Here is a 24,807-nt window from a genome sequence, read left to right as displayed (position 1 = left end):
TAGCTCATCAGGACTACATCATTTCTCAAGGCTTGATTTTTTTCAAAGGTAAAATTTGGATTGACCCCGCAGGCGACTTTAAGAGCAAGCTGTTGCACGAATTCCATAATTCTCCATTGGCTGGACACATTGGTACACTGAAAACTTTCCATCGCCTACAAGATAATTTTTACTGGCCAGGAATGCGTAAAGATGTTCGTGACTTTGTAGCTCAATGTCCCGTATGCCAAATCATCAAATACGAGACCAGGCGTCCCTCCGGCCTGCTCCAACCGCTACCTATCCCAACTGTAATATGGGAAGACCTTTCTCTTGATTTCATAACAGGTTTACCTCCCTCCAACGGATTCACCGCTATTCTGGTCATTGTGGATCGTTTCTCCAAGGGAGCCCATTTCGGCGCCTTACCGACTACCTTCACCGCATACAAAGTGGCTACACTATTCCTTGATCTTGTCTGCAAACACCATGGTATGCCCCGTAGTCTTGTGTCTGACCGCGACCCCATCTTCATCAGTCGTTTTTGGCAAGACCTCTTTACTCTTTGTGGTACCAAACTTCGCATGAGTACAACCTACCATCCCGAAACCAACGGTCAAACCGAAGTTTTGAACCGTGTTTTGGAGCACTACCTTCGCTCCTTTACACATTCCAAACCATCACAATGGAGTTCCTACCTCTCCCTTGCGGAATGGTCATATAACACATCAGTCCACTCATCCACCGGAATATCCCCATTTCAAATTACCTATGGCAAACCCCCACCATCCATCCCACAATACTTAGCAAATGGATCTAACATTGAGGCAGTTGACACTATACTACTGTCCCGCCAAGAAATACTAGCCAAAATCCACAACAAACTCCTCAAAACTCAGGCACAAATGAAACACTACGCGGATTTAAAGCGCCGTCCCTGCACTTTCAAAGTAGGTGACTTTGTGTATGTTAAACTCCGTCCTTACCGCCAACTATCTTTAACCGGCCACTCCCATAATAAACTATCACCCCGTTTTTACGGTCCATTCACTATCATTGACCAATGCGGTCCAGTTGCCTTCAAACTCGATTTGCCTGACTCCTCAAAAATCCACCCTGTATTCCACTCTTCACTCCTTAAACCTCACCATGGAACATTCACCGCCATCACTGAACCTCTCCCCGCAGACGCATTTAACAACCACCCCCTCATCATCCCTCTCGCTATCTTTGATTCTAAAATGGATATGTCCACCACTCCGCCTCGCCGTCAAGTTCTGGTCCAATGGTTGGGTCTTGCTCCGGAGGATACCAGCTGGGAAGATTGGGAAACTCTCACTTTACAGTATCACCTTGAGGACAAGGTGGTTTTCCCAATTATCTAAGAGACTATCAGCCCAATTATCTAAGAGACTATCAGCCCAAATGAAGGATCCCTTTTATGGCACTAGAGGACAAGGTACTTGGTAACTTGGAGGATTAACTTGCCCAAAATAGCTCTCTGTCAGTGTCATTGATAGCTGGTAGATGAGTCCAAATAATGTTTTGCTGTCTTATTTTTTTACCTTAGTTTTACCCTTGTACTAGGAGTGCCGTTGCTGGCCTATATGTGCTCCTTGTATCCCTTATAAAAGGGACTTGAACCATCAATAAATGATAAGAAAAATTTCAGTATTTTTTCCATTTTCTTAGATAGCTTAGTGATAGTCGTAGTTCCCTAACAGAATGAGAGAAAACTCAAATAATGTTTGTATTGATGATAAAAGTGAATATTACAAATGATGAAGTTATCCCACTAAAGGGGTTATTACAATTATATATACTACTACAAACTAGTATCTAACATATATCTCTAATAGTCCCCCTCAAGTTGGAAGGTGTTCAAAACATTTCCAACTTGAAATGAGAAAATACAAGGAAAGATGCCGGGAACACATCGGCTAAAAAAAAAATAGTCATCAAACAAGTGCTTATCCAACAAGAAGCAACCAAAACTCAAGATTGAACCAATTGAAGGAAGAAGCATCAAAGCAACGCTTAACCACCATCCGGTAGAAGCAATCATCAACAAAGCCAATTAAGGCACCACGCTTAACCATCAAGAGTTTTCAATAACTCAAGACAGAAGCACAAGAAGAAGAAGAGAAACGACACTTAACCATCCTTGGACAGAAGCACAACGCTTAACCATTCATGACGAAAGCTTATCAACATGGCTGATCCATCATGAACAGAAGCACAAAACAAGAAAAAACAAGGATATCCAAAATCAATGATGATATCCAAAAGAAGTGCAAGGAAGGGCCAAAATCTACAATGGAAGGAGGTCATATGTTGAACAAACGTCACACCAAAGGTACCATGAAGTGACAAGACCAAGGTTCCAAAGATAAGAAAAGAGATGCCCTCCGATGCTGAGCCGAGACAAGAAAAACCAAATGCAAGCCAATAGAGATGCATAGCCATGTGATATGTCTTCAAACCATAGAAAACAAATCCATGTTGATGCATTCAAACCATAGACCGAAACCAATGCTTCCAATAATGAAGCTAAACAGAAAACAAAGTAACTGAAGTAGAAACAAAACACAAAACAAAGTGAAATTGCAAAACAGAATCAAATCGAACATGATACACAATCGGATCAAAGTAACTGAAGTAGAAACCGGAAAATCAGAATGAAGTTGAAAGAATAGATGTTTTCACGTGAAATGAAAGAAGGAAAATGAAGAAAATGAAGTGAGAAATGGAAAATCAGAGTGAGGAAGAAAAGGAAAATAGAATGAGAAAATGCAACCCTAAAAATTGTTCAAGGTGGATACCATATTTGTTCTGATACCATGTTAGTAAACATGATATCCAAGGAAGGAATGAGAGAAAACTCAAATAATGTTTGTATTGATGATAAAAGTGAATATTACAAATGATGAAGTTATCCCACTAATGAGGTTATTACAAGTATATATACTACTACAAACTAGTATCTAACATATATCTTTAATAATATGCAAGGTTCGAGGTTCGAATCCCGACCACAAAAAAAAAAGAGTACTTTTGCAACATGTGGCATTCGGCTCTTGTAGAATTCTTCTATTATTATTTTGTATCAATTGTAGAAACATTTTGATCTTAAAATTATCTATATTATTGTCCTTACTATGTGTATAACTAGGGGAACTATTCGTGAACAATTATGCAATATGAATTTAATTAGGGAAATATTTCAGAGCTAGTTTGTCGCTGTGATCCTTAATGTTATTTATTTGTACTTTAACTGTTTGCTTGAGATTGGCAACGACTTAGCTAGGAATTAGCTGAGAAATAAAATTCTCAATTGTCGCTGAAATAATTTAGTAATACGGGCTTTACCTAACATTTATACAGAAGTTACTAAATATAAATAGTAACATTTCTTTATTTAGTAATATTTTTTAAGTGTTACTAAATCTCATTTTTGTTGTAGTGTGACTTTAAGGGGAAAAATCATTTAACCTGAGATATTGAGGAAGATACTCTAAAATCTTAAACCAATGTCATCAGACTAACCCAAATGCATTTTTATTTTATTTTATTTTGACATACAATTCATATGTTATTTTTTTTTTGAGAAATGTTACAATTTTTTTATATTGCCTTGGTTTATAATTTTCATTATTTTCTGTAATGTTTGATTTTAATATAAAACTATAAAAAATAGCTTCAAACTTCTATACTTTTTTAACATTCATATTAATTCAACAATCTTAAACAAAAAATATTAAGTATTTTATGAATATGCAAAAAACAACTCTAAAATAATTTATCTATTAATCTATAAACATCATTCCGAACTTAAAATATTATTAATTAAATATAACATTTTTTTATTGCTGATAAAAATCATAACAACAAGCCAAAAACCACAATCTTTAACAAAAGTCAAAAACCACGTGATGAAGTATCAACTTATTAAGTTTATTTTGGAGTTGAAATATGATACTTTTACAACCTAAAAGATTGCAATGCAGAGTTCCCAAAAAGCCCCTTCGTCAAATAGTGTGACATGAATTCTCCTAAGCTAGTATCTCTATAGATTGGTGGGTTCTCTTCTGATAACAATTCTTTAATAGGACCATAAATCGTTGATGAAGCTTTCTCCAGATCATGAGAATTTCCAAAGAAGGCAGCTACAGAAACTCTTGGGCCTTTATGATTTGATAACACCCGATGATAAACACTACTAAAATTGTCATTTGATATAAGCTGTAAAGATTAACAAATAAATTGATATAAGTATATATTCGTTACAATGATATCTAATTAACTATGAATTATGACAATAATTTCATTTTTTTATACAAAATTCTTTTTTTTTTAACCCTCTAGTTCTAAAGAAAAAGGGACCCTGGTATTTTTGAGTTTGGTCAGAGGTAAATGAAGTATGACTAAAAATTGTTCTATCAAAAATCAAAGTCAGATTATCCAAAATAATTCATCATTGATGAAACTCATTAACCACTTGAACTCAATTACTTGGTTAATTTAGCTCATTTTATATAGATTGAATTGTATATTTATATATTAAATATAGTAGTTAACTACTATTTACTCTTTCCCAGTGACCGTTAAATGTTGTTGCATTCTGATCTTATTTCATAACAATAACATGAACTCCCACTTTTGTTTCAAACACAAAAACACATCAACTCCCTTCAATATCTCTCAAACCAATATCCATCCAATTCATTTCTTCAAAGTCAATCAACTTTTCAAGAATCTAACACTTGTTCATAATCCATTTGTATTCACGTGTTAATTTTATATGGTAGTTTTTTTTTTTTAAATTGGTGATATGTTAGTGTTTAAGGTTAATGTAAAGTTGATTTTTTTTTTTTTAGTAAATGATCAAATGTTTGTATGTTTGCATTCTGAATGTTGTTGAGACTAAGAAGTTCAATGTGGTAGTTTAAAACTTGAAATAATACAATGAACTAAGAATGTATATTTAGCACTCCAAGTGTTTGATGAAATGCTTGAATGTCGTAGTCATATATGTAAAGCCATCATGCATGGAAAGAAGATAACCATACTTACACACCCACAAATATGAACTGGTTCTGGACTCCAGTTATAGGTTTTTGTCTTTCCCCACTTCTTCATACCGGGTTCTCTACTTTGAGTAGAGAACCTTGTCTGAGAGGTGGTATGAGGAGACCAACAACTTTTGTCTACCTATTGGGAAAATGACTGTCACACTTGATGATATGGTGTGTCTTCTACATATCCATATCGAAGGGAAGATTATAACTCACGTGGAAAAGATCTCCCAAGATAGGGGTGTCCAACTAATAACTGGGTTCCTTGGTGTTGGCGAGGACAGTGCGATTGATGAGTGTGTGAAAAGTTTAGTGCTTTTGTAATTATTCCATGGTTGAAGAGATTATAAGAGGAACACCTCAATAGGGAAACTAAGTTGGAGAATGGGGTTGGGAGGGAAAAGGAGAGAAATAACCGTATGTAATGGTGCATGAGAGTTTTCTTGCTCTATCTGATCGGATGTACCATATTTACCTATAAGAGCAACAAGCACATTGACCTCATATTTCTTGAGACTATGTAGAATCTTGACGCATTTCATGAGTGGTCATGGGGTGGGATATCGCTGGGAAAGAGCGAATGACCGTTAATTGTCGTTGGAAATATTTTGGTCTTTTCAGGGTTCCTGAAAGAAAAAATGAAAGTCTAAAGAGAAATTTTCCTAATACTTTATCGACGATATCAACCTTACTATTATGGTTGTATATAATATCAACTTGTTCAATAAAAAATCACCTAATTAAAATTAGGTAGTTAGGAGAGGAATTTATAGGCTATGCCAAATCAAACTTTGCGTAAATAGATATGGTATTTTAAAATAATTCAAGACCAAATCGTGACATGTTACCAATCATAAGCTTTGTTAGGTCTAAAATTGCTTTTTCGAAGGTTGGTATGACCTTTTTTTAGGGATAAGTCAGGTATGTCATGTTAGCTCAGTTAAAAGTCTATTTTGCTTTAACATATTTAAATAAGTCATCTAACCTTCCTTTAAATAAATTTACCTGTAGAAGATCTCCTATGTTGACAACAAGAGCTCCGTGCACAGGAGCAACATTAAACCATTGATTATCTCGAAGAACTTGAAGACCAGCCAATTGTTCTTGTAGAACTATTGTCATGAAAGCAGGATCAGTGTGTGTGGACGCACCCATGGTTAATTCAGGTTCAGGACATGGTGGATAATAATGACCTTGAATAAAAATTCCTTCGAAGTAATTCCTTTCTTTGAGGTAAGATGGATGCAATCCAAGAGTCTCCGAAAATAACTCAGATATGGTACTGCCTAATGTCGCTACTTTCTTGGAATATTCCATTATAATGTCTCTGCAAGAAAACAAACAATAAATAAAATAATCTAAATAATTTGAACCTACCATAATTCAAAATTAAAGGCACTTATACAATAATAAAACCCATATCAAATATTAAAATTATGACAATAATATATATATATATATATATATATATATATATATATATATATATATATATATATATATAAATAAAATAGAGTGCAATATCATCATGTGAAAAGAATGACAATCCATTTATGTTTCTAAGAATTAAAATTTCTTTTTAATCTCAAGAAAATAAAATATCTAAAACTTAAGTGTGTTAAAAAAAAATCTTGCAACATAATAATATTTGAGGAATGCACTAATACAATAACTTTCAGTGTTGAATTTCCATATGATATCCTATTTACATTTAGGGTTAATATGTCTTTACCCCCTGTAATTTAGGCGAGTTCCGGTTTTCCCCCCTGTAAAAAAAAAAGTTTAGATTCCAACCCTGTAAAATAAGATTCTTTGATTTAAGCCCCTGACCCATGTGACTGTGCATAATTGCTGACGTGGCAAGCTGAGTGGCATGCTGACTGTGCATATCTGATTATGTGGCGTGCTGACTGTATAATTAATTTTTTTATTTATTTAAAAAAATATATAAAAATTAAAAAAATCAGGACTTTTTTTTTATTACGAAAAATATTTTCTGAAATATATATTTTTCGAAAATTTCAAAATTTATAATTTACGAAAAATATATATTTCAAAATTTTTTAAAATTATTTTCGAAAATGTTGAAATATATATTTCAAAAAAAAAAATTCAAAATTATTTTTGAAAATTTGGAATATAAATTTTTTGAAGTTTAAAACAGATTTTTTTTCGAAAAATAAGTTTTTTAAATTTTCTCAACAAAAAAACAAATCTTGATACAAATTTATTTAAAAATTTAGGAAAATTTAGATTTTTATTACGATGTGTTACAGATTTGAGAATATTTTTTAATATTTAAAAATTGAGGATAAAAAAAATCTGGAAATTTTTTTAATATTTAAATTTATTCTTATCTATTTGTTACATGTGTTATTTGTATTAAAAATTGTGGGCATTTTTAAAAAGATACAGCCAACCCAAAAGCTAAAACGGGTTGTTTTCTTTATATATATTTCCAAAAATATTATATAAAAAAAATTCATACACTTACTATATTTTGAAACTTTCGAAAATTTTAAAAAAAAAATCCGAATTAAATTAAAATTTTAAAAATATTCGAAAAAAATAATATAAGCTAATTTTTGAATGTTTTGGTAAAAAAATTAATATTTTTATTTTTTGAAAAAAAATCCAGTTTAATTTTTATGTTTTTTAAATTTTTTTTTTCTTGATTTTAAATTTTTGAAAATTAATTTTCAGTTTTTTTTATCTTTTTAAAAATAATTTATTAAACAATTACACACATGTCAGATTTAAAAAAAAATTAAAATTAAAATAATTACACAGTGGCGTGCCACATCAGCGTCTGAATGGGGTCAGGGGTGTTTTGTGGAGAATCTTCATATTACAGGGGTGTTTTGTAGAGAATCTTTATATTATAGGGTTGGAATCTAAACTTTTTTTTTTACAGGGGGGAAAACCGGAACTCGCCCAAATTACAGGGGAATAAAGACATATTAACCCTTACATTTATAAGAGTTTGACATTGTAAAATGATCATTAATGTCTCTTTAATTAATAATAATAATAATTCCCTGTTCATTAATTTTTTTTTTTAAATAATAATAATATCCCAAACATAATACTAATTATAAATTATGATGGTTGGGAACCCATTTAGGGTTGGCCTAGTGGTTTGCTTGGGATCTTGGAGTTTGCTCCTCTCAAGGTCTCAGGTTTGATTCCTCCTGATGCCAATTTCGGTGGGCAAGTTCATACAGAGCTTGTTCTGGCTTTAAATGAGCCCCTCGCAAGTGGGGGATGAGATTGGTCCCCTCGGAGTAGTCGATTCTTGGATCGAATACCAGATTTTCAAAAAATAAAAATTATGATGGTTGGGACGAAGGAGTTAAAGAATAAAGCGATCCTCACTTCTGACATAATATTAACAATCACTATCAATACTAACATTCAAAAAAATATATAAATGATTTAAAATTAACTAATTACCTAAATACTTCAGGAAGTTCCTCATGTTTGGGCGGATTGGGAGCCATGAAACATCCAACACTATCTCTCCAGTTAGCAGACTTATCTCGATACAAGCTAGTAGTTGATAAATAAACAATTTTCTTTTTCATATCCCGATTATAAAATTGTTTCCTTACTTCGGGATCTTGTTCATGAAACCTACGAATTCCATCAATTGTTTCATCCAATACATCAATGGGAATTCCATGATTAATCACTTGAAAAAATCCCCACTCCTTGCATGCGGTTCGGATTTGGTTAATTACTTCAACACGACGAGAGGGATCAATGTGGATGTCTTTGAGGTCTATGATGGGAACATTCAACATTGAGTTTTTGATTGGGTTTTTGATGATGTTTACTTCTCCAGAATAAAACATGCGTGGGATCTTTGTCACCCCACGCTCCATAAGACCTCTTACACCAAGTTTTGAATCATCAAAAACTTTCAATTCATCATTTCTATCATATGTGGAATCATCGTTTTCATGTGACAAATTTGAGTTTTTGACCTCCATAATGAGAGAAAATACATAAATTTAAAGATAACTTTTGATTTTCTGAATGCAAGGTCATGTAATAGGTGTTATACATATATTGATGTGTATTTTCGTAAAAAAAATAAATAAAAATTGTATATTAAGTATATTTGACTTTCTTTTGACCAATTTAATAGAATATTTATTTTTTTGTTGAATTCATTTAATACAAATTAAAAGTAGTTGAATCTTTCCATTTAATATTTTTTTTTACCAGTTTAATACACTATAAAATATTTTAAAAACATTGAAACAAAAACATGATAAATGATCATATAATACTTCAATAACTCTTTATTTATTTTAAAAATTATTTTTTACTGTCCGTAATTTAAAAAAGAAAATTAAGTCATCTCCTCCATTCCCCTTATAAACCTTCAATCAGAAACACACCCTAAGGTTAATTACCAAATATGTAATGGATATTAATTGAAAGTAAATCTCTAAAGTAATATTGGACTCAAATGGTAATAAGTTACACCTACGAAAAAATTATACAGGAAACCTCCAAATGCAATTCTTAAGTAGAACAATTTTCATTAAAATTTACTTACATTTCAATCGAATTTCAAATTACCAGGGTCCTTTCCCTAAAAATAAAAAAACTAAAACGCACAAAAAGTAAACCTGAGTTTTATATTTTATGAATATTTGTCATTTGTAAAGTAAGATTAACAAAACTTGTTATTTAATTATTTTTTAAGAGGATGTTTTATTTCATTTTAGTGTGTTTTATTCCAACACATACAATCCCAGTTGGGCAGAACACCCAAATTTCTCCTACTAAATCAACAATTTTTTCCAACCACGAAAAGCAAATCGCCCACCTCAAGGCACTCGACAGCAGAAACCAAGAAGAAATCTAGAAGATATGATCACTCAGAGAATGAAGGTGACACATGGTAAACTCGAAGGATTATCCAATGCTCATGAAGAAATTAAGAAGATGAATGAGGCCGCTATTAAGAACTTGGAGGTGCAGATGGGACAAACGTCGACTCAACTTGCAAACTTGACAAGACCAGAATTCTATGGAACAACTCTTGACAATCCTAGGAATGAAACTTTCAAGATGATGGAAGGGGTTAATGAAGGAGCAACAACTAAGAAGGGATTGAAGGAAGCAGATTCTCTAAAGGACGAAATTAAAGCAAGGAGGAAAAAAAATTGCATAAAGGATTTTTATTTAGGAGAAGTGATACGCGACCTCAGATCAAGCGCAAACATATGTCACTGTCAATTTTTAAGAAGATCAGAGGATTGATGATCTGATGGATCATTTGGCTGGTGCTTGTGTGATTAGTAAGATAGAATTCAGATCAAGATATCATTAGATTCAAGCGAAATTGGAGGATCTGCCCAAGACTGCGTTCAGGACTCAGGTATTTAGCTCAGTTTGTCGTAGTATACATGGATGATATTTTGGTATACTCTGAATCAAACGAAGAGCATGCAAAACGTTTGCGGATTGTGTTGCAGACTTTAAAGAAAAATAGGTGGAATGCTAAGATGTCGAAGTGTGAATGTTGGTTACGAGAAGTAAGTTTCCTGGGTTATGCGATTTCTAGTAATGGGATAGTAGTTAATCCTTATAAAGTGGATGCAATGTTTGCAATGGGAGGCTCCCAAGATGGTTGCGGAAATAAGTAGAGTATCATAGGAGGTTCATCAAAGAATCTTTGCAGATAGCGTTACTTGTGACACGATTGACTCGGAAAGGACAACATATGTGTGGGATAGGAAATGCGAAGAAAATTTTCAAGAGCTTAAAAAGAAGTTGACGACGCGCCGGTGTTAATTTTATCAAAACCATGTAAGTTATTTGTAGTCATAAAATTTTGACATGGAAAATGAGCCATAAAATTCTGCTACCATTATTTGCTTTAATTTGTTCCATTTTTGTTCTTATTTGTGAGTTGATTCTTTAGAATCAACCAACATTAGTATATTTCCTTCGTCTATATAATGTTATGACTCTCATTTAAGATCATATTTGTGAATAACTACAATATTAAGTTGATATTTTCTTTGCATTTCCCTCTCCAGCATATTCCTCTTTTTTTTTTTTATTTTGTTTTTCTATCGAAACTTAAAATCCATGAGTTTGGAACTAACTTCAAGTCTGTTGAATTTTGCAGTGTATTGTATTGTTGCGATTAAGCCTGCTGGAAGGCAGATTCCAATTGCTTGTGTGAGAAACATGATCAATCGGTTTTGTTGCTTCTGGAGTCTTTGTTAATTTTGTGTTGTACACCTCATTTTCTAAGGCACAATGGTGCATATGTGTACAAGGTTTCTTATATGTATCACCCATTTTTGGCTTTCAATCACCAATTTTGTCTATGTTCTTTCTGTATAGCAATCATTTAGTTTAAATGTTTAGGCAAATATCTGAGTTTCACTCTAATTAATTCCACACAAGTTGTGATTAAAATAATTTATTTTGATTGTTTTCTCTTGCACTAAAATGTGTGGTAGTGTATTGTTTTATGTAGCTTTCTGATAGTAATCCTGGCATGATAAAATGATAAGTGCATTTAATTAATCTTTAGTTAAGCTGCAAATTTTAATTATCTGATTTAGTTTCTGTTTAAAAGGTTTCTCAATAAACTTAACTATGGATGCATGTTTACCTACTAGTATTCCCACCCGTGCAACGCACGGGCACAGGCGAACAAAGATATATGGTGGCGTTAACAAAATATTACTATGAATGTACCACCAAAATAAAAATATATAATGCACTTCTAAGGTAAATCAGATGTTGTTATCATCATTAAAGGGAAGATGTCATCATTTGACATATAGTTCAATTTAATTTAATGCAATTACATAACCCAGACCAAAAATGATTAAATGACTACATAAGTTAAAAGTAACACCACAAAGTTATGAGTAACGGGCTAGTTGAACAATAAACATAGAAAAACAAAATGCAATCGGGGTCTTGTGCTCAATGTAACTAAAATTTAAACACATGATTAGAAAAACAAAAGTTCCTTGAAGTTGCACATCTTTGGTTGCAGCTAATTGCACAACTACATTACCACGACTTTAGCACCCTACAGGAAAACATTTATAGTTTAGTTTTCAATTTATTTGTCACAAGCTTGAAAAAAGTTTATAATTTTTAGCAACAAAGAAAAAGTATAAAGGGCCAAAACTATTTCCTGATTATGTACAAAAAACCAAAAAATGAACCATGTGTGCTTTATAAAACATATATTCCTAAGATTTCACAAAGATTTAAACAATAATTCCAGGTAATAAAAGTGGGTAGAAAATTTTACCATTGAATTCCTAAGATTTCTCAAAGATTTCACGAAGAATGAAAAACAACCTGTTGCAATTTCTCAAATTCCTAAGATTTTTATCCACTTATTGCTGCACAAAAATTCAAAAGAAACATATATTAGTATTTTCATCTTATATTAGCATGCATGTTTAGATTACTGATATAATTTCTGTTTTTGTGTTGTTTCTGTTTCTTTGTTCTTCTTCTCCCATTGGGTTGTTGTATTGAAGGTTAGAGGGTTGAATTTTTCTTGATTTCATTTTTGATCAATTGTGGTTGCATGTTTTCAGGAATTTTTTCTTATTATTTGAAGGTTTTGATTTTGGTGTTTCGGTTTGTGTTTGGTTGATTCCGGTAGAAGATTTTTAGGTTTTGGTTGTTGTTGGAATGTTTTATGTCTGTTACTGGGTGGTGTGTACTACTGCTATTAAAGGCATGTTTGTTTTGATAAAATGACACCGTATTTTCTACTTTTACTTTTTAAATTTGATTATAAAATCATTGTATTGTTTGAAGTTTGATTAATGAAACAACTTTTTTTTTTTTTCTTTTGAAATTTGAAAACAGATAACATAGTAAAAAACAAATGAAAACATAAAAATGTTTTCACATACAGAACATACTCTAATATTTCCTATCTTCATCTCCATCCTTTGTTGAATATGAATCGCTTACTATCAGAGTTCTAATACACAAAAAAGCAGACAAATGACTTTTATGGAATGGTTATGATACAAAAAATTCTCCCAATGAGACACAAAATTTGGTTGCTTTCTCATTTGATGTCTCAACAATTGATGATGTAGAAACTTTTGCGTGTGAAGCACTATTATTTTAATATTGAAATATGGAAGATGTTAATCTAATTGTGAAATTGAACAAATATGGTAAAAGATGATGAGTGTTAAGGAACCATTTTAATATTGAATTTGTAATGTTCTTCAAATTATATGCATTGGTATATGGAAAGTAGTGTTTATGATACAGGTATGAAACTATAGTTTTAGACATGTAGTTAAAAAAATTACATGAGGTTATGGGTTAAGAGTTATGAAGTAATTTTTTTTGTTTAAGATTGAAGCATTGGCTTAAGTTTGAGTGATTTGTAGGTGTGCTGAAAAATTGGAAAAGGTAAGCTCATTAGTTTGTTCTGGAAAAGCCTCAAGTCTATATTCTGCTGACTAGATTGATTAGGTTGGAGATTTCATTATTTATAATAATATCTAAGGCATGGTTTAAAAACAAGTTTCTTATGAGATGTTTATTGTTTTGTTTTGTTATTTGCATGTTTTATGTCTGTTGGATTGTGGGAAGTTGATGTGTTGCTATATGTTTTCTGTGTGTTTGATTTTACCTGCTCTTTGTGTTTCTGAATAATTCCTGCATATGTTACAGAAAGTTCTTTGATTATGGAATTGTTATGATACATAAAATTCTCCCAATGATACACAAAATTTGCTTGCTTATCAATCAAAGAGTTGCTTACATATAATTTGGAGGCAATGGAAAAGTTGCTTACATTGACACTGAAGGAACCTTGTGGTGCATAATTCTGGAGTATTGATTAAATTGACCAACGTTCTCTAATTTAATAGACTGAATTCCTAGCTATTTCTTCAATTTGAGGGACTAAATTGTCCAACCAGTCATAAGTCCAAGGACGGAAAATTGCTTATTTACTCAATGTTGTTTTCATGATTTGTAAAGAGAAAATTTTCAATTCAAGTTGTATAAATATATTACTCGTCCCTTTGTTATTCTTATACTTTGATCTTCATTCTTTTCTCCTATTACAGGTGCAGATTCGCCACCTTCCAAAACCAGTAATCGTAATGGTACTCTCCTAGCTTACTTCTGTGCACCTTTATTCTTAATCTCACTTTTTTGTGCACAAAGCCTTCACAGCAGCTGCAAATTATTTGCTAACATTAAAACAGATAGCAGGGTATGCTATTGGAGGGGGGCATATATTGCATATGGTTTGTGATCTAACCATTGCAGCAGATAATGCTACCTCTGGCCAAACTGGTCCTAAGGTGCTTCGATAATTTGCCTTTTCATTTGAACAATTTTACTCATCAAACATTTAGTCACAAGATAATTTGATAATAGATAAGAAAGTTTACTTGCAGCTCCTTTTCCTCTATTGTAACATCTTTTATCTTTGTATCTCTATAAAAGGTTGGGAGCTTTGATGCTGGTTATTGAAGTTCTATCATGTCACGTGTAACGCCCTGGATTTTGATTCAAGACATTACGCCTAAATCATTCTCTTTTTTCGAAAATTACTACTATTTTCTTTTTATCAATAATAAATTCTCACCAAAAACCTATACGAAAATTCTTAGCATAATTTAATTAAAACTTTGAATAAATATCCTCCAAATTATCTTTACAATTACAATTTAATCCAAAAACCCATTTTCGTCCCCGCACGCTCTTCATGCAAAACACCAAAGCATCATCTCTTCTTTAGAACCTAAAATGTTGGTGTAAGGGGTCAGCTTCCATAAACCACAAATCATACAAATCCAATCAAACATACAGTACAAAATTATAAAATCAATGCTGGACATAAGCTGCTAACAAGAAAAGAAATATTCACAAACCATTCATCTTTTATTTTTCTTTAGGTTATTATGCAATGCAATGCATGCTCCTAAAAACTAAATGATCTGGAGATAAGCCGCCACTAAGGCACACAAAATATTTAACCGCTACTAAGGCACACAAAATATTTAACTGCTACTAGGGGACATATATATATTTTTAACCGCCACTAAGGCACACAGAAATGTATATGCATGCATGACGATGAATGCAATCCCGCCACTTAGGCAAACACAATCAAATATTAATAACCATCATTGCACATGACCCAAAAACCAATCTTTTCATAAAACTCACATTTCCTTGATTTTCTTTCTTTCTTTAAATTTATATATCAAACATTTCTTTCTCAAACACCAAAAAACATCAGAAACATATCAGACATGATACAATCACAATCCTCTTCACATAAATCATTCCACATATCAGCTTCATGCATAAATATCATATAAAACATAATATTACAATACAAGTTTCTATTTTAATTTCATTTCCCTTTAACAACAATTATGAACCATACTCTTTAAATCATAATACCTAACCATTAGTTACAGTTATGATAAGTATGGGGAAGCGCCCTTACCTCAAAAGCTTTCCTTCCTAATCGAACAATATCTAGCAAGAAACTCTAAAGGCCCACGAGCAAATTGCTAGGGGATTTGGATTTGGAGCAATAACCATGCGCAAGTTATAGAGAGGAAGAAACTTAGGACCTTTGAATAGACAACATGATGATGATGATGTGGTTACGTGGAAAACTACCTGGTTAAAGGATCATTTGCCGATGTTTCATTTATTTAGGAGGGAGTATACATATTCTGTAGAAAGAGGAAGAGGAAAACTGAATTATGCTAGAGAGAACGAGGGAGATATAAATATTGGGGAAATCTTGAATTGGTTTGATCATAGGAGAAAGAGGGAGTAAGGACTAAGTGATTTGTTCCTTCATTTTGGGGAGTGGGACGTAGATATAGGAGAAAGAGGGAGTAAGGTTGGCATGACTAAACTAAAGAGTAATCTAGTCATTATAGATAGATTAGGTCAAGGTGAGGTGGCACACAACATAAGGGAAGAAAGAGTCAAAGTTCACTTAGTTTCTATCTACTTCTTTCATTATTTTATTTTTAAATTTACTATAGCTTTGCTTACAGGTGAGTAGATTGGCAAACAAGAGAATAAATGATAATTGAAACCATGAGGTTAGCAACGTGCAACCAAAAATTAAGGACAAAAACCATCAAACTAAAACTACCTATCATAACTTAGACACACCAAATTGATAAATAAAATAACTAGATAAATAGTAAAACTCAATGTTCCAATTAATTAAATACAAATAGAGAGGGTTACCACATGTAATATATATAAAATATTGGGATGTTACATCACGTTTGGTGAAGATTAAATTAAAACTACTTATTTTTACTAACAATTCATCCACAATAATGCTATTCTGGATGGTGGATAATATTGTTGTACCAGTAAGCTCTTTTCCTTTCATGAAATTGTAATTTTACTTTTAGATATCTATTTTTTTCAAAGTCATTCTTCATATTCATTTTCAATGTATATGGAATTTAAACTGTAATGAAATTGTCATATATTTTGCACAAACTAAAAAATTTGAAACATCGAATAATTAGGAATATATGTTTGCTCAAAATTCGAGAATTGAAAAGGAACGGATAGTGCTAAAAACATTAGCAGAATGACAATGTTTATAAATCAAGCTACTTATGGTCAATATAATGTTTTCATTTGATGTAGCTAGAAAATTTAGAGAAAGAAACAATAAAATGGTGTAGGGATATACTCAGGAATAGCCCAACCACAATTCGGGTTCTCAAGGCAGCTATTAATGCAGTTGATGATGGGCACGCCGAGCTTCAGGTATATCACTATTCATGTACTATTGCTGTTTTCCAGTCTCCAATTATCACTCCAATTCCTACTATGAAGAGCCTGTTTAGTTTAAATTGTTACCTTTTCAGTTTTCTTTACCTTGCATAGAAAGATTTGTTGGATCAAATTTAATTTCAAAATGTTAATCCTTTTTAATTGGTCCCTTTCATCTAATCGGAGGAGAACTACAAATTTTATGGGCCAGAATGGTTGTGTTGCCAGCTACAATATCATAGCACTTGAGTTCAATGGTAAGCTCAAGAATATAACCTCCAAGCTGAATCAGGAGCTCCCTGATATGAAATTGGTGTTTTCAAATCCCTATTACATTATGTTGCACATCATAAGAAAACCTTGCAACAGATAATATAATTTAATATTTTTCTATATAAATAAATTATCATTATGAAGCACATTATAAATTAATTTTTTTTTTTGTTCACAGGGTTTGGGTTTGAATCAGCCTCAGTGGCATGTTGTGCTACTGGAATGTTTGAGATAGGTTATGCATGCAGCAGGGGCAGCATGTTCAGTTGCTCAGATGCTTCAAAGTTTTTCTTTTGGGACTCTTTCCATCCCATAGAGAAAACAAATAACATTGTTGCAAAATTCTACTCGGTATTATTAGATGCATGTGATTGTAAAAATTTGCTCCAATGTTATAAATGATGGCGTATTTCAGGACAGGATACGGCTATGAACCAGATCTCTCCTCTTAGCTTAGTAGCCTTAAAGAGGAAATGAGTGTCGTTTTGGACCAGCATGTTGGTAAAAATAATGATTCTTCCGGGTATTCTGAAGAAGTTTCCGATAGAAAAGCAGAGCAGTCGCATTCAGAAGAATCTGGAAGCATGTCAAAAACACCTCTTGATGATAATTTGGACAGTCTGCGCTGTGAAGAAGAGAGTGGTATCTTTAAGCGACATTTTGGTGGCTAGAATAAGAATTGGTGGCTAGAATAACGATGAAATACAAGGAGGATCATAATCATGAAATACAAGGAGGAACATAATCATGAACTTAACTCGTTTCATCATTAAATAACGATGAAATACAAGGAGGAACATAATCATGAACTTGGTGGCTAGAATAAGAATTGGCAAACCCTAGCTAAACTATGAGCTACCAAATTCGCTTGTCTCCGTATAAACTTCACCTAAAAGTTACATTGCAATTCTAAACAAGGACTAATACGGCTAACAATCATATTAAATTCAGATAGGCCTTCAACCCGAGGATGAATTGCATCAACAAGTATCTTGGAGTCAGAAAATAGGGTCACACTTGAAATTTCGAGTTGCTGCAGACATTCTATTGCCTTCAACATAGCACGCTTCCCTTTCATGAACCTGCATCTCATTGCACACCAAGCCAGACAATTCCTTCACAAAAACACCAGCTACACCTCTGATACATGCCCCAAAACCAGTGCGTCAGTTTCGGAAGTAGTACAGAGTATGTGAATTCGATGTGTTTAGAGTATAATTAATTTTAAGATGTGATTACAAAAGTAGAGTATATGAAGTGATACATTGTCTATGTGTTTCGATAGCATTATGAATATAAATTTTGGTTTTCACTATTTGGTTTTCAGAGGTAAGCAAAGCTTAACCAATTATTACTTTTGTCATGATTCAAACTCAAGCTCTCCATAACGATTCAGACATTGTCCGAACCTCATTAGCCACTTAAGAATTATGAAACTGAATTATAATATTTTATTTTCAAAATTTGAAACCAATTCATAATGCAAGTTGAACTATGAGGTATTATCTAGTTAATGCTTCATTCTTGCAATCTCTTATGTTTCTGACAGTTTGTTGAGATAGAGGCTGTGTAATTGATTGAGACAACAAAAAGGAACCAACCTGCTCTAGCTAAAAAAACACTTCAATTACCCAACCAGACGATGGTGCAGAATGTATGTGGAATATCTGCTCTTGGTCCTCCTAATATGGAGTAATAACCGAGAAACTGATTATTATCCTCATCTTGGCTGGTAGAAATCATCTCGGTAAACCAATATGGGCGTGCTGAAAACCGAAAACCACTCCCAGGAGGGAACGATGGGCTATAACTCTGTACCCAGAGATACCTCAAAGATTTTAAATTATATGCAGCTACACCTAGCACAACCTCACTGAAAAATTTGCACCCTCTGATTTCCAATTTCTGAAGACTTCGACAACCTTGGGAGAAATCCAATAGCCCTTTATCGGTTTGACCGCAATAACCAAGAAGTATCCATTTCAAGTTTACACCGAATCTTCCAATGTATTCTAGGTCTTTATCTGTCAACCCTCCCGACCTAAGATACAGAGCAAATCTTCTAAGTTTTACACAACCTTGTAGTAATTCCTTTACTCCATCATCGAGTAGAAAGATCAGGTATCACCTGTTGGTGGTTTAGCAAGGTGATGCGAAAGTCACACAGGTTCTTCAAGTGAGTACTGATATGTATTAGCGCTTGGTTTGTGATATTGGATACATTAACTGAGATGTACTCAAGCTCTGGACAACCATTTGATATTTCAATTAGTCCTCTTTGGGTAACTCTGGCTTCTTCGTCTTCCCTTCGTTCATTTTCCGTTTCGATTCTTAGTCGTTTTAGCTTCGTACAATATTGACCAAGTTCGATTAATCCTTTGTTTCCAATTACATCCATTGACTGTCCATGGGGAAAAAATTACTGGTTCATTATAAATATTTAAAATATAAAATAAACGGTTTCATGTTTTCATAGCCTTCCAAATTATCCATATCATTTTATTTTGAAATCATAGTTTTAAGTTGCAGTCAGCAACCACAACATAATGTTTTTAGAGGCTTTAGTGACAGATATTGTGGCTGCATAGGCAACACTTATCCATGATATCAAAGATCGCAGCGCAATTACAACCGCAGTTTAAAACTTTGTGTGAAATATAGATATACTTATGCATGGTGGATAAATTTTGAAGACTAGAGGACTAGAATTGAAAGAGCGCCAAAATAGATTAAATGAATCATACCAAGTATTTGAAGGGTGAGCAAATTTAACATGATAAAGCTCTAGAATCATACCTTGAGGGTTTCCAAGTTGGGGCATAATCTGATTAAGGTACAATGATCCTCCATATCTAGTGTTGAATAGCGAAGATCCAACATTTTCAGTTGGGCTACAAGAGAAGGGAACATTATTGGCAAATCATCCTTTCTAATTTCTACCAAACCCAATCGACTTAACCTTGCTGGTAATACAGCAGCATAATTCTCTGGATCTTTATTGTAGAAACCTCCACAAAATTCTTCTAGAGAAGATGCATATTGAAAGAAGTTCTTCAGATCCAAGATTTCGCAATCAGTAATTTTGACAGAGGCCAAGTTGGGGCAGTTTTTTGCCAACAGTTCAAGGTCCTCAATGTTAATTTTGCTTTCATTTAAGAAAAGATCAGTCTTGAAAAAATTCAATGTCACAAGAGCTTTATTGTTCAAAGCAAGCTCATGCAGCCACTTACCATCTTCATTCTCTTTCTCACTAACTGAGCTTTCCTCCATAAACAGGACTCTTAAATTTCTGCAAGAAAGTAAAATTAAGTCACAATTTAGCAACATCAAGCTCCATGAAATACTATTATTCTCATATGTCATATTTTAAGAAGAAAAGTTACTACTTACGTGCAAGAACGACAAATATCTTCAAGTCCTTTTGTCGTAAACCCACTACAGTCATCAAGCACAAGAGAAAAAAGACTCCCGCCTCTCTCCGCAAGAATCAAAAGATCATGGTCGCTCACAATCATTCTCTTGAAGTGTAAAGAGTTCAAACAATTATCATAATTTTGAATCACTTTAATCCATGGAGAAACATAACCTCCCCAATTCTCCGGTATAATACCACACTTTGCTGCTCTAGGTTTCCCTTTGAGCTTCAATGATTGAAGTTTAGGAAACCGTTTCTTGAGTTTTTCCGGAGTGGATGCGTAAATTAGAGGAATTGTGATGTGTTTCCGTGTATCTGAATCCATATCCCTCCATTCCCTACATATCTGTTTGTTAGATGCAATAGTCATTAGTTACAAAATAAGTTAGTTACAAATTACAAAAATCAATCAGTTACCTGAGAAAGAGGTTTCTGAGTTCGAAGTCATCCATGTTATGCATAATGTGTTCCACAACTACATCTGGAATGCTCGCATTTATTCTTTTGACGCCTTCATTCTCCATTGCTGAAATAAAATTTGAAAATTGAAGCTATTACACTGAAATGAAAGCTTGGTTGGTGTGATGAAGATGATGATGGTAGAAGGGGTATTTATAACAAGTGAAAGGAGCATGGAATGAAAGGAAACTTGATTATTCATCTTTGCTTTGCTTTGTTGAAATTGGTAGGTTTGGTATTGTTCTTGGAACAAAGGAAAGAAAGAAATAATGAAGAGAGATTGTATTTCAATAATGTCCTTATGCTTTCTAGACCAAAAAAAAAGGTTCAAATGAATAAACTCTACCTTGAAAAGTGAAGTATGAGAGCTGAAGAGCTGCGAACGACGTCGAAACCAGACGACGAAACCCAATTGCACAGAACAGAGATGCCAAAGCTGAAATAAGAAATTACAAAGAATTTAAAAAATAAAGAAATTAACAAACTATTGATGTGAAGTTACAAACTATTAACAAACACAATGAAATCAAGAAGCAATAAGTAATAAGTAATTAATAAATTCAATTTGAAACTGCTATATTTTTTTTGATAAAGGCTAAGAAAACAATAAAAGGCAGGAGAGGGCCTGAACCCTATACAAAGAGAGAACCTACAAGAGAAAGCAAGCCAAAACTACTCCTAAGATGCAAAGTAACTTCTAGCATCTAGATTAAGCTTTGCTTTTAATCAAAAGAAACCTAAGCTGCTAAACAAGGAAATGCAGCCAAGTTCACCAACACATCTAGCACTAAAAAAGAGAAATATCAAAACAATCAAAATTATCCCACTAAGAAAGAATTGACAACCATCCAAACAATTACAAATATTTGGGATTGCTTTTGATGACGCACTTTTTAGAACGAGTTTGTATGTGTTCACTAAATGTGTGTTGAACCCCTGTATCATTTAGCTTATTGGGATGTTTCTTCTTTTTATTCTTCTTCTGCCTTCTTGACATAAAAGGAGTGAATAAACTTCCCTCCTCAATATCTCTTTCAAGGTTCTGCTCTTGCTCATCACTCATATCCGTCTCCTCATCAGGAGCATGGTCAGAATCCAACCCACCAGCCCAGAATTTGCTCAGAAGTTTTTCACTTTTCTTGCAAGCTTCAGAAGTATTTTTAGAGTTGGCAGGTTGAGATATCCTGCCTTTGTCAGGTCCAAGATTCTCATCATAAGTGGTAATGGGAGTGATAATAGTAGCATCATAAGTAGCGATTTTAGATGAGGTAGCTTGCTTGCTTAGATTTGGATCCCCAGCAAAGATAGCTGACACAGAAACAGAAGTGGCAATGCAGTCAGTCTTTTCAGGAGTAGCTTTGCAGCCAACAGTCTTTGCAGAAGTAATGATCAGAGCCTGATTATCTGCAACAGAAATATTATCTGAGTGTTGCAGTTTCCTAGTACTGCAGGGGTCTGGTGGTTTTAAAGGTACAGTGTTCTTTGATCTCAATATAGTAAACTGAGGATCTTTTACTAAGACAGTATGTCCAATTAGAGGCACATTAACTGGATTATTAGAGCCTTTATCTGTCATACCAGGTTCGCCAATATGCTCAGCAGAAAGAGAGTGCAAGTCAAGAGTTGGGTCCAAAGCATGGCTAGCTGAGTCAGATGCTGCGAAGGAGCCTATCAGCTTCCCTGCTTTGCTACATTGAACTGGAGTTGTTAAGTTTGAACTTAATGTTTCAGTCTGAAGCTTATTTTCCAAATCAACAAGAAGCTTAGAGTGAACCACTTGAGTCGAATTAGCTAACTCCTTGGGGCCTATATCAAACATTACAGGTTTTTCAATTAACTCACCATTAGGAATGTGATTAGCCTCTAATTCAGCTTGCCTAGCCTCCCCTATAGGGAGTTCACCATCTTCATTTAAAATATCAAATGAATTGTGAAGAGATAGTGTTGAAGATGTTCCAATCTTCGGGATTGCTGCAATCTCATCCACATCCCCCCTATCTCCTTCCTTAGCAGTCTCTTCTTGATCAGAAGTGTCTAAATCCACTGTGTCTGGGTGCTGATTAAGACTGGCTGCAGACTTGTAGGCCGGTTTGGTAACAGTGGCAGCAGGCCTGTTAGCAGATGTCACAACAGGTTTCTTGCCTTTCCCATTGTGTGCAGGTAGCTTCTTGATTGGGTGTGGACCTGTTGGTGCCTTCAGAACCTGTGATGTACCTTCTTCCATGTTAAGAGTGCTCAGTTTTATGCAATTGTGAACTTCATGTCCCAACATTTTACAGTGAGTGCAAAATGAGGGTTGTCTTTCATATTGCACCATAACGGACAAAGCATGTCCCTCTCTTTCCACAATAACGGATTCAAACAGTTTTTCGGAGAGATCAACATCAATCAAAACTCGAGCATATATCCCTAATCGCCTGTGTAAAGTTGCATCATCAATTATCAAAGGTGTGCCGAGTCCGGATGCTATTTCCAATAAAGTCTGCTTACGCCAATACTCATGGGGCAAGTGTAAGAAACAGACCCATATTTGGGCGTGTGTTTGAGCCTGTGCCTGTGTAGAAAAATCACTAGACCAACAATAGAATAGCATCAAACCGGGGTTCAAGTTCACAACCCCCATTGCCCAAACTCTTCGCATATCCTCAACAGTATTGAAATGAAATTCAAAAAAGCCCTTTCCTAGTGGAGTTATATCCCAATTATGTATGTTTGGCCACAAATTACTCAATTTTAACTTCAAAGCCATAGTAGATAAAGGGGTATCACCTTTGTGCAGCGTCAACCGCCATGGATATTGCTGCTGCAATCAACGTGCCCAGCTGCGTATTCAGATTGTATGATTTTAACGCGAATGGTTTTCCCCATCACAACTTTCGGAGGAAGTTGAGTAAGCTGATAATCTTTCGGACCAGCCAATACCTGAGAAGACAATACCTGAGAAAATGATTTTCCAGATTCCGGTGGCTTCGCCTGAACCACCGCAGAATCCAGTGAAGCCATAAATGGCCAAGGGCAAACCATGATAAACAGCCAGAGATCAACAGCGCAACCGAAAAACTAAGCCAAACCCTAATAAAAAATCAGAATCAAACCCAGGAACATACTCAGGTAAACTTGAAGCAATAAGGAAAACTTCAGAATCGAACCCAGGAACAATACTCAGTAAAACTTGAAGCAATTAGGAAAAGGTGGCGTCACCGGAGGAGTAGTGCCGGAAATCGACTAGTTGGCTGGAATAATCGAGATCTCAGTGAAGGAAGGAGAAGAGATGCTAAATGGAGATACGGTGGAGAACACAAAGTCACCGGAAGTAGTGAACGAAGCTCGCCGGAGCGGTTGCCATTTAGAATAAATTTGAGCTTATCTTATCACCTAGTCATTTAGAATTATCAAGTCACATGCAAGATACACATACGGACTTCCCTGTCTAGTAAATTGGGTATAATGTTCAATTCCTTAGTTTGCATAAACAATAAAGGTTCCCAGTTTGACCCCTTCAAGACTAAAGACAAATGGCGACATCTTAATGAAATAAAAATCATTTATATCAGATACATACATTAAACAATGCAAAATGGAATAATTAGACTTGTTGACAACTTGTTTGAAAAGAATAGCTTCAAGAAAACCGAAACCCAATTGCACAGAACAGAGATGGCAAAGCTGAAATAAGAAATTACAAAGAATTTAAAAAATCAAGAAATCAACAAACTATTGATGTCAAGTTATAAACTGTTGACAAACTATTTATATTATGATTGGCACATGAAACTTTGATTCAATCACAAA

The 24,807-nt window shown here is 33.9% G+C and overlaps 2 protein-coding genes and 1 pseudogene across 2 annotated transcripts; all 3 read right to left on the bottom strand.

Annotated features, from left to right (window-relative positions):
* Positions 1 to 3,874: 3,874 nt before the first annotated feature.
* On the bottom strand, positions 3,875 to 9,046 carry LOC11409504 (1-aminocyclopropane-1-carboxylate oxidase homolog 1). The gene is made up of 3 exons (XM_003628565.3): positions 8,508 to 9,046; positions 6,060 to 6,381; positions 3,875 to 4,221 (listed from the first exon to the last, which is right to left on the bottom strand). The coding sequence occupies exons 1-3, from the start codon at positions 9,044 to 9,046 to the stop codon at positions 3,961 to 3,963; spliced, it is 1,122 nt and encodes a 373-aa protein (XP_003628613.2). The 3' UTR covers positions 3,875 to 3,960.
* An 8,894-nt stretch (positions 9,047 to 17,940) lies between these two features.
* On the bottom strand, positions 17,941 to 20,926 carry LOC120577531 (coronatine-insensitive protein 1-like; annotated as a pseudogene).
* On the bottom strand, positions 20,761 to 24,745 carry LOC120577621 (uncharacterized). The gene is made up of 4 exons (XM_039829306.1): positions 24,111 to 24,745; positions 21,362 to 23,877; positions 20,974 to 21,082; positions 20,761 to 20,902 (listed from the first exon to the last, which is right to left on the bottom strand). The coding sequence occupies exon 2, from the start codon at positions 23,762 to 23,764 to the stop codon at positions 21,872 to 21,874; it is 1,893 nt and encodes a 630-aa protein (XP_039685240.1). The 5' UTR covers positions 23,765 to 23,877; positions 24,111 to 24,745; the 3' UTR covers positions 20,761 to 20,902; positions 20,974 to 21,082; positions 21,362 to 21,871.
* Between the last annotated feature and the right edge of the window lie 62 nt (positions 24,746 to 24,807).

Source organism: Medicago truncatula, chromosome 8, assembly GCF_003473485.1.
Source record: "Medicago truncatula cultivar Jemalong A17 chromosome 8, MtrunA17r5.0-ANR, whole genome shotgun sequence".
NCBI lineage: Eukaryota > Viridiplantae > Streptophyta > Magnoliopsida > Fabales > Fabaceae > Medicago > Medicago truncatula.
This window is presented reverse-complemented; position numbering and strand designations above follow the sequence as displayed.